The sequence below is a fragment of the Catharus ustulatus genome, chromosome 26 (genome assembly GCF_009819885.2).
Source record: "Catharus ustulatus isolate bCatUst1 chromosome 26, bCatUst1.pri.v2, whole genome shotgun sequence".
NCBI lineage: Eukaryota > Metazoa > Chordata > Aves > Passeriformes > Turdidae > Catharus > Catharus ustulatus.
In genome coordinates this window covers 5427959-5442085 of record NC_046246.1, presented here as the reverse complement: position 1 = coordinate 5442085, position 14127 = coordinate 5427959, and the positions used below count along the sequence as shown (strand labels likewise).

At 65.2% G+C, this 14127-nt stretch overlaps 1 protein-coding gene across 2 annotated transcripts; it reads right to left on the bottom strand.

The window, feature by feature from the left end:
- Positions 1–549: 549 nt before the first annotated feature.
- Positions 550–12199, bottom strand: TINAGL1 (tubulointerstitial nephritis antigen like 1). Of its 2 annotated transcripts, none has more exons than XM_033080794.2 (12): positions 12119–12199; positions 9984–10306; positions 9287–9350; positions 7675–7767; positions 7478–7592; positions 5354–5477; positions 5130–5280; positions 3514–3697; positions 3191–3236; positions 2671–2794; positions 2111–2156; positions 550–2013 (listed from the first exon to the last, which is right to left on the bottom strand). In XM_033080794.2, the coding sequence occupies exons 2-12, from the start codon at positions 10294–10296 to the stop codon at positions 1873–1875; spliced, it is 1401 nt and encodes a 466-aa protein (XP_032936685.1). In that variant the 5' UTR covers positions 10297–10306; positions 12119–12199; the 3' UTR covers positions 550–1872. The 2 variants fall into 2 exon arrangements, with proteins under 2 accessions (XP_032936685.1, XP_032936684.1); XM_033080793.1 differs by lacking the exon at positions 12119–12199 and adding an exon at positions 10891–10902.
- Between the last annotated feature and the right edge of the window lie 1928 nt (positions 12200–14127).

The window sequence follows — 14127 nt, the reverse complement described above, 5'->3', positions numbered from 1 at the left end:
AGCACAGCTGGCCGTGGTGACAATACCCGGCTGTGGTGGCACAACTGTGGGTGAGGTGCACAGCTGGCCGTGGTGGCACAGCTGGGTGTGGTGGCACAGCTGGCCATGGTGACATATCTGGGTGAGGTCGCACGGCTGGATGTGGTGGCAATACCCGGCCGTGGTGGCACAGCTGGCCGTGGTGACCGCCCTGGCCACGATGGCACAGCTGGGTGAGGTGGCACAGCTGGGTGAGGTTCACAGCTGGCCATGGTGGCACAGCTGGGTGCGGTGGCACAGCCGGGTGAGGTGTCACAGCTGGCCGCGGTGTCACATCTGGCCGTGGTGACCCCCCTGGCCGCGCTGGTGGCCGTGGTGGCCCGAGTGGCTGCGCGTGCCCGCGGCGTGTCCAGCGCTGGCCGCGGTGACCGGAGCGGCGGGGCCGGAAGGTGAACAATGAGCGGGGCCTTATCTCACCCCCCAGCCCTTCCCGAGGCCACCCTGGGCCCCCCAGAAGGGGGTGACAGGGGCCACGTGTCCCCCTCGGAGCACTGAGTCCACCCTCGGAGCTCTGAGGCTTCCATAACTTTATTTACAAACAATAAAAAGCAAAATAAATACAAAAAAAAAAAGTCTTAAAAGTACAGCCCTTGTGGTTGGGGGAAGGGGGGAGGTCTCGGGCTGTGCTGGACCCCACCTGTGACCCCACCAGGACGGGGACACCGCGGGACTGAGCCCTCCCTTGTCCCTGCTGTCCCCAAGGGGGTGGCAGGGCCATAGCACCATAGGGACGGGCTGGGGGGGGACGGTGGGGACCCCATCCTGGCGACACCCAGCCCTGGGGGGCTCCGGGGACCCCCCCGGTGGGTATTTCACACCCCGAGCTCCAGCGCTGATCTGCTGGGGAGGGATTGGTGGGGTCAGGACGGGAGGGGTGGGAATTTAAATTGGGAAAAGGGGGAGAATCCCGCAGCGCCAGCCGGGATGGGGGGGGAGGGGGGTGGGTGCAGCTGCCTTTGAAGAGCCCCCCGCCCGCCACCGCAGCCCGGGGCGGGGGGATTAGCGGGTAAATCCCATGGGAGACGGGAGCAGCCTCCGGGACACCCCCCACGCACGCCCCACTGCACCCAGCCGCTGTGTCAGCACGGCGGGGACACGCAGCCCCCCGGCCAGGGGACACAGGGGACACAGGGGACACAGGGGACAGCGCCAGCCCCGGGCCAGGGGAACGGAATCCAGGGGACACGCAGCCCCCCGGCCAGGGGACACAGGGGGCACAGGGGGCACAGGGGACAGCGCCAGCCCCGGGCCAGGGGACCCAGGAAACACAGGGGACAGCGCCAGTCCCCGGGTCAGGGGAACGGAACCCAGGGGACAGCGCCAGTCCCCCGGCCAGGGGACACAGGGGACACAGGAGACAGTGTCAGTCACCCGGCCAGGGGACCCAGGGGACACAAGGAACAGTGCCAGCCCCCCGGCCAGGGGACCCAAGCGACCCAGAGGACAGCGCCAGCCCCGGGCCAGGGGACCCAGGGGACACAGGGGACAGCGCCAGCCCCCAGGCCAGGGGAACGGAATCCAGGGGACAGCGTCAGCCCCGGGCCAGGGGACTCGGGGGACACAGAGGACCTAGGGGACAGCGCCAGCCCCCCTGCCAAGGGTCTCAAGAGACACAGGAGACAGTGTCAGTCCCCCGGCCAGGGAACCCAAGGGACACAGGGGACAGCATCAGCCCCGGCCAGGGGACCCAGAGGACCCAGGGGACAGCGCCAGCCCCCAGGCCAGGGGAACGGAACCCAGGGGACAGCGCCAGCCCCGGGCCAGCGGACCCAGGGGACACAGGGGACAGCTGCCGGGTCTGAGGTGCCGCTGGGGACAGGGACATCGCGGGGCTCACTTATGGGGCATGTCCTCCATGCTGACGCGGCCCCAAACCCCCACCACGAAAGTTTCCACCTCGCACTCGTTGACGCCGCGGGCGATGCGAAAGTGGCCGCCCTCGCCCCACGCCGTGCCCCACGAGTTGGCCGCCGTCTGCAGAGGGGACAAGGGACACGTTCAGCGTGGTGACCCCACCCTAAAGCCAAGCTGGAGAAGGTTGAGCTCCCCCAGGCTCACCCCGAACACTCACCCAGTATTTTTGGGTCTGACCATTAGGCAGCTGCTCCTCTCCCCACCTGCGGCGGGACAGGACAGTGAGGGGGGGTCCCCAGGCACCCCCAGACTGGGGGATCCCCCCACCCAGCACCGCGGTGGGATCGGGGGTGCTGACCCTGCTCTTTTCCTGCCCCCAGGGCCAGGCCGAGGTTTTGACATCCGCTCCCGGAATAGGGGCAGGAATATTTAGCCACGGCAGGAGGAAGGAAACTGCGGGCAGGGCAGCGGGTCCTGCTGTCCCTCCTGGGGGTCTGCACCTCCAACCCGGCCCTTCTCGGGGGTCTGCACCTTCATCCCAGCTCCTCTCGGGGGTCTGCACCTCCATCAAAGCCCCTCTCGGGGGTCTGCACCTCCATCCCAGCCCCTCTCGGGGGTCTGCACCTCCATCCCAGCCCCTCCCGGGAGTCTGCACCTCCATCCCAGCTCCTCCTTCCACTTGTGCCACCAGTCCCCTCCCGTTAAAGGAACATTTGTCCCACCCTGACCAAGCCTCTCCGCACCCCCTGGAGTCCCCCAGGTCACCCCCTCACCCACCCCGTGATTTTGACCGAGTGGGTCCCGTGTCTCTGGTGCTTCGGCCCCTTCCCCTCGGCCACCGGCGTGTGCCGATAGATTCCGCTCTTGTACATGAAGAAATCCTCGTGCACCTCCAGGATGGCTGCGGGGAGCGGGACAGGGTTTGGGGACACTGCCGCTGTCCCCAGGGTGGGGGATTGGGGCACAGGGGTGGCGCGGGGGCATCGCATTCCCGGCGGGAGGGAAGGCGGCAGCCGGATCCTCCCCGGGGCGAGGCAACAACACTCAGAGGAGGTTTCAAAAAGAAAAAAATACTAAACAAACGCGGCTGCCAAGACGCTGATTAAATCTCGGGAGTTAATGAGTAACCCAATGCCCGCTGGGGTGGGCAGCGTGACGGGCACTGGGGCAGCGCTGCCCGGGCACGCAGGGGGAGCAGCTCAGGGGGGTTCTGGCCTCCACGACAGCTCCCCCAACCTGTTTTTCCCCCCCCACACTTTTTGGGGTGCACAGAGAGGTGCAACCGCCAGCTCCTCACCTTGCACGGGGCCGTTCTCCAGCAGCTCCTTCATGATCTCCTTCTCCTGCAAGCACAGAACCGGGTGGCACCGGGTGGCACCGAGTGGCACCGGGTCCGGGACCCCCGACCCTGCCCTCCCGACCCCCGGGGATGCAGCAGAGCTCCTCCAGCACCCAGGGGTGGTTCTGTGGAGATGCCGAGCGGAGGAGCCTCTCCCCGCGGGCTCCACATGGGGTTTTCCCAGCCGCATTCCCAAACTCGCTTTCCCCAGGTAAAGCAGCCCCAGCCAAGCCCCTTCCCGCTCCCCAGGGCTCCCGCTCCGCCCCCGGCCCGGCGCTCACGCTGGAGGAGAGGCGGTAGGCGGGGGTGGACTGGTAGATCTCGTTGGAGTGGGTCTGGGGGTTGGGGCAGCGCGCTGTCGCCTGTCGCTTGCCCCGGCCCGTGGAGCGGCTGTGCATCATGCAGGGCGGGGCGGCGGGCTGGCTCTGCTGGCTCGTGAACGGGTAGCACTCGTCTGTCACCACCCTGCGCACAGGGACAGGATGGAGATGGGGAGGGACCACCCGGCTCCATCCTCACCCCAAACCCCACTCCCATCCCCACCCCGAACCCCAATCTCATCCCCATCTCGATCCCATCCCCACACCGAACCTGCTCTCCATCCCCACACTAAATCCCTCTTCCATCCCAAACCCCACTCCCATCCCACTGTGATCCCCAGTCCCATCCCAGTCCCAAACCCCACTGTCCATCCTGCCCTGGCAGCCCTCAGTGCCCATCTCTCCAAGGGACAGGATGAGCACAAAAATCTCTTGGGTTTTCTCCAGATGACCAGAACCTCAAACCCCCTTTATCCCACCCTATCCCAGAGCAGCCTCTGTCTCCCATCCCATCCCATCCCAAAAATCCCATCCTATCCCATGGATCAAGTCCTGTCCCATTTTGTCCCATTCCATTCCATCCCCATTATCCCATCCCCATTATCCCATCCCATCCCATCCAAATCCAATTGATTCTATCCCATTGATCCCATCTCATCCCAAAATCCCATCCCATCCCATCTCATCCCAATCCATTGATCCTATTTCATTGATTCCATCCCATCCCAAAATCCCGTCCCAAAATCCCATCCCATCATTCCATCCCATGCCATTATCCCATCCCAAAATCCCATCCCACCCCATTATCCCATTCCATCCCCATTATCCCTTCCCATCCCAATCCCATTGATCCTATCCCATCCCATCCCAAAATCCCACCCTATCCCAAAATCCCATCCCAAGATCCCATCCCATCATCCCATCCCATGCCATTATCCCAAAATCCCAAAATCCCATCCCACCCCATTATCCCATTCCATCCCCATTATCCCATTATCCCATCCCAATCCCATTGATCCCATCCCATCTCATTATCCCAACCCATTGATCCTATCCCATTGATTCCATCCCATCCCAAAATCCCATCCCAAAATCCCATCCCAAAATCCCATCCTATCCCATCATCCCTTCCCATCATTCCATCCCATGTTATTATCCCAAAATCCCATCCCACCCCATTATCCCATTCCATCCCCATTATCCCTTCCCATCCCAATCCCATTGATCCCATCCCATCCCATGCCATCCCATCCCATGCCATCCCATCCCATGCCATTATCCCAAAATCCCAAAATCCCATGCCATGCCATTATCCCATCCCAAAATCCCATCCCATCCCATCCCAAAATCCCATCCCATCATCTCATCTCATGCCATTATCCCAAAATCCCAAAATCCCATCCCATCATCTCGTCCCATGCCATTATCCCAAAATCCCAAAATCCCAAAACCCCAAAACTCCAAAACCCCCAAACCCCAAAATCCCATCCCATCCCACCCCATCCCATGTCATTATCCCATCCCAAAATCCCAAAATCCCCAAATCCCCTCCCACCCCACCGTCCATCCCCGCTCACCCCCTCCTGCGCAGGTACCACCAGGCCCCGTCCAGGCGCCCCCCGCTGCAGCCGCGCTGGTTGCGGGTGTCACAGCTCAGGAGGTTTTGCGGGGACAGCGCGGGGGTCATGTGTCCCATGGAGTGGATGGAGATGCGGTCCGAGGCCACGGCTGGGGAGGGGCACAGCTCAGGTTTGGTCCCTGTCCCCGCTGTCCCCGCCCAGCCCCGCCCGTGTCCCCTCACCGGCCGTGGAGAACGCCCAGGAGCCGGCGCAGTTCCCCTGGTCCAGGGGCTCGTGGATCAGCCCCGGCCACTTGGCGGCGGCATCGAAGTGGCGAGGCAGCACCTCGTTGGAGTCCATGTTCACCTGTGGGGCAGAGACAGGGGGGTCAGGCCACAGGGACCCCACAGCTCCTCCTGACATCCCAACGATGCTCTGAGCAGTGTCCCCAGACACCTTCAGTGTCCCCAGCTCCTCCTGACATTCCAACCATCCTCTGAGATGATCCCCAGACACCTTCAGTGTCCCCAGTTCCTCCTGCCATCCCAGCCATCCTCTGAGCAGTGTTCCTGACACCTTCAGTGTCCCCAGCCACACTCTGGGATGTCCTGTCCTCCTCCTGCCATCCCAACCATCCTCTGAGCAGTGTCCCTGACACCTTCAGTGTCCCCAGCTCCTCCTGCCATCCCAGTCATCCTCTGAGCAGTGTCCCTGACACCTTCAGTGTCCCCAGCCACACTCTGGGATGTCCTGTCCTCCTCCTGCCATCCCAACCATCCTCTGAGATGGTCCCCAGACACCTTCAATGTCCCCAGCTCCTCCTGCCATCCCAACGATACTCTGAGCAGTGTCCCTGACACCTTCAGTGTCCCCAGCCCCACTGTGGGACCCCGTGTCCCCCTCCTGACATCCCAGCCATCCTCTGAGATGGTCCCCAGACACCTTCAGTGTCCCCAGCTCCTCCTGACATCCCAACGATACTCTGAGCAGTGTCCCTGACACCTTCAGTGTCCCCAGCTCCTCCTGACATGCCACCCATCTTCTGAGATGGTCCCCAGACACCTTCAGTGTCCCCAGCTCCTCCTGCCACCCCAGCCATCCTCTGAGTTGGTCCCCAGACACCTTCAGTGACCCCCAACCACATTCTGGGACCCCCACAGCTCTTCTTGACATCCCAGCCATCCTCTGAGATGATCCCCAGACACCTTCAGTGTCCCCACCCCCACTGTGGGACCTCAGCTCCTCCTGCCATCCCAACTATCCTCTGAGCATGTCTCTGACACCTTCAGTGTCCCCAGCCACAGTCTGGGATGTCCTGTCCTCCTCCTGCCATCCCAGCCATCCTCTGAAATTATCTCCACCCACCTTTAGTGTCCCCAGCCACACTTGGGAACCCCCCCAGCTCCTCCTGCCATCCCAACCATCTGAGATGATCCCCAGACACTTTCAGTGTCCCCAGCTCCTCCTGCCATCCCAACCATCCTCTGAGACGGTCCCCCAGACACCTTTAGTGTCCCCAGCCACACTCTGGAACCTCAGCAGCTCCTCCTGCCATCCCAGCCATCCTCTGAGTGCTGTCCCTACCCAGCTTTGTGTCCCCCAGCTCCACTACAAGACCTCTCAGGACAGGGACCACGAGTGACAAAGATTTGGGTGTCCCCTTATCTGAGAAAGGCCACACTCCCCAATTTTCCCTAAATTTGGGCTCCACAGCCCCAGCAGCACCGAGTGTCCTGTCCCAGACCCCAGCAAAGCTCGGTGGCCACCCCGAGCTCCCAGCTCCGGGTCACACAGCCCCTCACGGTGGCCTCTGGCCCAACCTTTCCGTCCTGGAGCTGGGACGGTGCCCCCGCCCCGACCTTCCTGGGGAGGACACGGCCACGGCTCCCCGGCTTCTCCCAGCGCAGGAAACGCCTCTAAAATTAAACCTCGGGCTGTGGAGAGTGGGGCTGGGTGTGCACCGAGCTCTGCCAGCACCCCAGGGACCCCCGAGGGTGCCCAGATCGGGTCCATTAAAATTAAACCTCGGGTTGTGGAGAGCGGGGCTGGGCGTGCACCGAGCTCTGCCAGCACCCCAGGGACCCCCGAGGGTGCCCAGCCCGGCTTTGGGAGCGCTGGAGCAGCCGGCTGTGCTGAGTCAGCAGCGGCGGGGCCGGCGTTCCGATGGGAAACGAGCACGGAGGAGAGGGGGAAAAAACAACACTGGCAGCGCGGGGATTGTCCGGGGGAATTTGCTGAGCTGCTGTCTCCAAACATCAGGGCTGCCCGGCCTCCCCTCTGGGAGCCCCTTCCCAACCGCGGGGAATCGCTGGGACGGGCAGGGATAACCCTTGGCGTGCCTCAGTTTCCCTCCCGGGGGGACTCACTTGCATCTCGTTCATGTTCATGACGGTGGGAGAGGGACGGAAAGTGCCCAGGCGGTGCCGGATCCCGTCCTCCAGGGTCATCCCCCAGAACTGGCTGTAGTTGGCGGCTCTCCAGCTGCGTGGGGAGAGGGGTTACCCCAAAAAAGCACCGAGGGTTGAAGCATCGCTGCCCCATCCTCGCGGTGCTCGCTCCTTACCCGTAATCGCCTCTGTTGACGGCGTCGATCAGCTCCCCATCCATCAGGCAGGCGTGGTCCTCGCACTGCCACTGCCCGCCGGCGCCGCAGGTGCTGCAGAGGGGACAGCCGGGGAGAAATGATGTCCCCAAGGTGACCAGGGGGACCCTGAGTGGGCGCTGCCCCTCCCGAACTGCGCAGGAATTCGGGGTTGCTTTTGGCAGGGATCACCGGGGCTTGGCACCTCGGAACGGGGTGAAGGCGTGGGCAGCCCTCTGGGTGACCCTGAGTGGCCTTCGGGTGACCCTGAGTGGCCTCTGGGTGGCCCTGGGAGCTGTCCCCCCGCCTGCCCCAGCCCTGGCAGGAGCCACGAGGGCAGACAGGCCATGGGACAGAAAATCAGCTGAAAAGCTGCCAGGGCTGCAAACATCAGAGAGGGGCTTGGACGGCAGCCCGGCCCGGGGATCGGGGCTGGGTGTCCCCACGAGTGACCCACTGTCACCAGGTCACTCCTGAGGGGACAGCCGGGCCGGGGGGGGGGGCTGTGGGGGTGTGGCGGGTCCCCCGGGGAGCCCCGTGCACTGAGCAATGCTTGGCATGCTTCCCTCCTGCCCAGATCCCGGAATATTTCCCTTTTATGGAGCTGCCCAAGAACCCTGCGCATTTCCCTTTCATTCCCCATCCCAATCCCACCTGCATTCCAGCATTCCCTCATCCATCCCTGAGCGCTCCGGGCGCTGTGTGTGACACCTGGGGACCTGAGGGCACCCTGGGGTGCCACCAGCTGGGTGCCCACACTCCGTGTCACCCTACTGTGGCTTTTCCCCCCTGCCACACCCGCGGGCACCGCGGCAGGGACAGGGGCGGGGGTGAAGCGCTGCACAAACTCTCCAGGCAATTTTCCAGGCGGCGAGTGCGGGGCAGGAAGGTTTGGAAGAGATTTTCCCCAGTCAGAGATGCTCCCCCAGCAGCAAAGACTTGGGGACATCGGCATTGCCCGGGAATGGGGACACCCTCCATCCCTGAGGATCCCGGAGGAGCTCCAGGCTGCCCCAGAGCTGTGGGGAGGCTCGGGCTGGCTTTTCCCCCGCACACACATGTTCACACACGCGCCCCTGCCCTCGCACACGCCCCAGACGCTGCCTTTGATTTCCGCTTATCTGCCGCATCGCCCCTGCGGCTTCAATCCTCGTCTCCAGCAGCTCCGCGCCTGCAGGTTGCCCTATCCCCCACCTCCGGATGCCAGTAATACCAGCACTCCCAGTATTCCCAGCTAACCCCCGCGCTGCTCCCCGCGGAGCTCCACAGCCGGACTCGCTGCTGGCACCAAAGCACCGCGGCTACTCCAGCGTCCCGTCAGGCTTGGGCAAGCTGGGCTGTGACCAGCGTGCCCAAACCTCCCCTGGGCAGCGTTTTGTCCCGCCGGGGCTCCCACGCAGGCATGCGCTGGAACTTGGGAGCGGCTCAAGGCCCTTTGCTCCGATTTTTTTGTTGGGAGTTTTTTTGGCAGCAGCTCCCACCACCCAGCTCGGGCCTCGCTCTCCGCCGAGCTCTGAGATTTACGGGACGGCGACACCTTCCCCTGGTGACATGCTGGTGACACGCCACAGGTGCCCACATAGCGGTCACTCACCACAGGTTGCAGTTCTCCCGGTACGTGGCTCCGGTGGGATAATTGCGTCCAGCACGGGAACAGCCTGGGTGGGAACGGGAGAGCCCCTGGTGAGAGCCTGGTTGTGCCGGGGGTCCCATCAGCACCCCCAAATCCCGGGGGTACGAATCAAAAGGAAAATCAACACGGTTTTTAAATCCAGGTAGTGGATGCACCTTGGCACCCCCAAAGTTCTGCTGGGGGTCAGCGGGTGCTGCACGGGGCTGGCTTGGCGCCGAGAGGGTTAAATGTGCTCAGCCTGGCGGGACAGGGATAAAGGGGCCGGTTGTGCCCGGGAGGAGCTGGCTCTGCTCCGCAGGGACTCTGAGAGCGCCTTGTGCTGCGAGCTGGGGGCTGCCCGTGCCCCCTCCCCGCCAGGGTTAAACCAGGGCCAGCATCTGCCTGCCCCAGACGTGACCGGGCAAGCTGGGATGGAGTCCTCGCATGTCCCCTCACATGTCCCCTCACGTCCCTGCTCTGCCCACAGGCCGCCGGGATCGGGCTGTGGGGTCAGGGGCTGCTCCCGCACCTTTTATTCTGGGAGTCCATCCCGCAGGAGTCCCCACAGCTTTGAGGGGTCCGGAACAGCCCTACAGCGAGGGCAGGGATGTGGGGGTGCCACATCCATCACCCCAAGGAGCACCAGCAGCACCCCAGAGCCGGGCAGGGCGCGCCTCACCTGCGGCTTTGGGGAAAGGAGCCGGGATGCCCAGGCAATATTCCCAGAAGTCGGGGCAGCAGTCGGAGACGGTGCGGTTGCAGAAGAGGTCGCAGTAGCACAGGGTGTCGTGGTAGGGCACGGTGCAGCCATCGTCGCGGCCGTGGCAGCACACGTCCCCCCGCTGGCAGTAGGAGCCCCCGGCGTCGTACACCCCGTGCTCGTACAAACCGGGGCTGAGCTCCCGGCGGGTGCGGACCCGGGAGGACAGGGCCACCTGGGCCACCTGGGCCACCAGCCAGAGGCACAGCAGGGCCCGCATGTCCCCGGCCATGTCCCCACACCTGCGGAGGGAGGGAGGGCACTGAGGGTTTTCCTCAATCCCCATCCCACTGCGGGTGCTGCTCCCACCCTGACCTCCCCATGCTCCTCAAAACATCCCGGTTTTGTAACTCCCCTTGTGACCACGCAGTTCAACTCCAAAACAACCTCCCAAAAACGCTGCCCACACCCCGAGGGGTCCCGTGCCCACCCACCCCTAAACCACCGCTCCAAAAGCAGAACCCCCTCGGGGAGGAGCTCCCCGGGACACTCGGGGTCCCGTTCCCTGCGCCACCCCCAGTCCCCATCGCGAGGGGGACCCCGAAAGAGGCCGGTGGGGACAATCCGGGGGGCACACGGGGAAGGACTCCTCCCCTCCTTCCGCCTCCCTCCTGCAGCCTGGGGACCCCGTTAAAGCGGGGAGGGGGTGACCCCGCAACCCACGGGGATCCCACGGGGTGAGCCCCGTTCCCGGCCGTACCTCCGCGCAGACACCCCCGGAGAGGAGTGGGGGGTCCAGAACTCATAGGGCGGGACCTCCCCCTCTCTCCCCTCCTGCCTGGCACCCCCCCAGCCCCACCCCATCCCCCCCGAGCCGATCCCGTACCTGCCGCGCCCGCCGCTCCGCCGCCCCGCGCCCTCCGCCGGCCCCGCCGCTCCTTATAGCCGCGCCCCGGCCGGGGGGAGCGGGGAGGCGCCGGGAGAGCCGCGAGCGGCTCGGGGCGGAGCGCAGCGGGGCGGGGGTCGGGCCTGGGGTTGTAGAGAGGAGCCCCGAATTCGTGGCCCCCCCTCCCCCGCAGTCCCCCGGCACACATCTGTCCCTGCGGGGTCGGGGTGTCCCCATCCCTGTCCCCATCCCTGTCCCCATCCCCATCCCGGTGTCCCCCCGGCACTGCCCTCGCCAAAGGGGGGGTCCGGGTTATGTGGTAGGGGGGAGCCGTCCTGGGGGGTTCCCCATTGCCCAGAGGGTGGGGAGAGAGGGGTGAAGAGGGGAGGGGGCCGCGTTTCTCCCCCTTCCAGGGGTGTGGGCAGCTGGGTGCAGCTGAGACAGGGCATGGAGCTGGTGTCACTTGGATCCAGCCCCTGTCCCGGCTCCCAGGGCCCAGCCACGCTCTCAGGGACCAGAAGCGGGGGGTTTTCCCCCCCTCCCGGCAGCAGCACCTGCTGCGGGACCTCAGCCGCCCACTCGGAGCCGCTGCTGACTCTGACTCGCCTCCCGCGGCTGCCAAAGGATTCCTCGAGGATGCCTCACGGCAGCCAGGACGGGAGCACCGCGGGGTTCCCTGGACAACCACGGGCCACGGGCTACGAGCCACGGGCTCCTGGTTGAGCCCACGGGGGGTGCCCAGGGTGGGCTTCACTCCGGGGGAGGTGGGTGGGAGTGGGGAGCACGGGGGCTGCCCGGGACCCCGGGGTGCTCTGAACGGAGCCCCAAGAGCAGGGAGCGCCTCTTCCCAGCGCTCTTGGAACGGTCTTTTCCTGTCACTGCGTCCTTGGGCAGTGGATCTGGAGGCTGGAGCGGCGCAGGAAGGAACTGAGTCCAGCCCAGAGTCCGACTGTCTCCAGCATGACTGGACTCGTAGGAATCCACAGTGAGTCACGAATTCCCCCAAGACCCTCGGGGAACAAAGCAAAGCCACTGGCGCAAAGGACATCCCTGACCACTGCTCCGTGTCCTTGTGCCCCCGCCAGCTCCCTGACAGCTCAGAGGACCGTGGGGTGCTGCGGGAACAGATGACCATTCCCGTAACAACCCTGTCCCCCTGCCAGCTGATAAGAGCCGCAGCGCGGAGGCGGCAGCGGCGACAATCCAAGTGTTTGGAGCATCCCCTCACCCCGTTCCTGCGGCTGGGCTCCGGCGGGCTGCGGCCAGCTGGCCCTGCGAGGTCACAGCTCCCTCTGTGTCACTCTGACGCTGGCGTCTCCCCCCTGCGCGTGTCCCCTCCGCGGGGAGTGGCAGCCTCGGCACACGTGGGGCAGCCAAGGTGGAGTGGGACAAAGTCCTGCCGGGGCGCCTTGGGCCCATGTGACGGCGGGAGGCAGAGCCCAGGGCGGGCACACACCCCCCGTCCTGCCTGTGCCACCATCCCGGGAGGGACGAGGTGCCAGGACCCCGTCCCCACCGCTCAGAACCGAGGGAATCCCCCAGACACAGCTGGGTGCCCCATGAGCGCACCGAGCTGGGGTGCAGGGATCAATCCCCCCAAACCATCCCGGGAACACCGGGAGAGGCCGGTACCGTGCCCCTGTGGCTTTTGGGGTGCTGCAGCCTCACGGATCCCCCTCCAAGACAATCCCCCAAGGATTGCACCCCACATCTCTCGGAGCCCCCCCGAGCTCCCATGGCCAGGCCGGGGCAGCGCTGGGGACAGCGGGGCAGGGCGGTGCTGCTCCCGCAGTGCTCGGCTCCGAGACCAGCCTGGGGAGAGTTTCTTGGCAGGAGACAGCCAGGAAAGGCAGGGACTGACCCAGGGCCAGCCCCGGCTTCCTCCCGAGCCAGCGGCACGGGAAGGGGCCACCTCACCCCGCGATGTCGCAGGACGTGTTGTCCCCAGGGGGTGCCAGCTCACAGCCATGGGGAGAAGCTTTGCTGTCCCCAGAGGGGTTTGGGGGGCTCCGGGGGAAAGGGGTTCCACCCTCACCTCCCTGGGACGGTTTTGGGGACACAGCAAACAGGTCGGTGGGGCACAGCCCTTCCCGGGGCAGCGACACTTCCCTGGACGGTGACACCAACCCCGCACCTCCCCTTTCCCCCAGGATGGAGCCGGGGGGGGGCGAACGAGTTGGAGCTGGGCTCTCAATCCCATCTCGGTGGGTTTCTGCAGATTCTCGGTGGGTTTCTGCAGATTAAGAGGTCAGGGAGGCGTCCGGACATTTGTGTCCCCTGGCCGGACATTGGTGTCCCCTGGCCGGACGTTGGTGTCCCCTGGCCGCGGGGCTGCAGTGCCACCTCTCGGGAGCACCGCGAGACAGACGGCAGCAGGCGGGCAGCCTCTACTCCAAATTTTAATGAAACAAATAAATTAATAAGTTAATCAAGTGAGGTAACTACCGCTGGCTCGGGGGGAGGCCCCGGGAGGGGGGATCCTAAGGGTTAATTCCTGCGTGCGGCTGCGGGCAAAGCTGTCACATGCACCTCGCCCCACGGCCACCCAGGCAGCGCTGTCCCCTCGTGTGGCACCCCCGGGGCGAGGGGAGGGGATCGGGGGGTTCGAGCAGCTCTGGCACGGCCCGCGCTGGCCACATGCACTAACGGGGGGGGGGGGGGACACCAGCAGGGTCGGGGGTCCCCGCTCTGCCCGGAGCAGAGGGATGGGAAAAGGGGGTGCGAATGCCCCGTGCGGGGTGGGGACGAGCAGCCCAGAGCTGATTCCGGCACTGTGGGGTCACCCCCGAGCTCCAGCCTCGCACTTTGGCACAACCCCGCTGTTGCTGGACTGGGAACCAGCGCCGGGACTGGGAGGGCAGCGCGGGGCGTTGTGGCAGCGCTGCTGGAGGTGACATGCAAGGACACCGCCCTGTCCCCACCAGGCAAACCCCGCTCCGGGCCCGGCCCGTGCTGCCCGGACCGCAGAGGGGACAGGGACACGGGCAGGGACAAACTGAGCACCGCGGGACCGGCAGAGAGCAGGGGTTGGGACACAGAGGGGGGACACTCCTTGGGGACAGCGCCTGTGCCTGTCCCCCTGCCTTCCCCACAGCCCCTGCTCAGTTCTGCCACCTCGGGTGGAGATTTCCCCCTGGCCCTGAGCCCTCCAGGGCCCTCCTGGGCAGCACAGTCCAGCCCTGGGAGCTGGCAGGGGGTCACTTATTGCCTATGTCCCCTCGGGTGGCTCTGCCCAGG

Coding starts and splice junctions, on each gene's coding strand:
- TINAGL1 (XM_033080794.2), bottom strand. CDS start 10,296: ATGGCCGGGGACATGCGGGCCCTGCTGTGCCTCTGGCTGGTGGCCCAG. Junction 7,593..7,674: donor GTCAACAGAGGCGATTACGG/GTAAGGAGCGAG, acceptor CTCCCCACGCAG/CTGGAGAGCCGCCAACTACA. Junction 3,237..3,513: donor CCTACCGCCTCTCCTCCAGC/GTGAGCGCCGGG, acceptor CTGTGCTTGCAG/GAGAAGGAGATCATGAAGGA.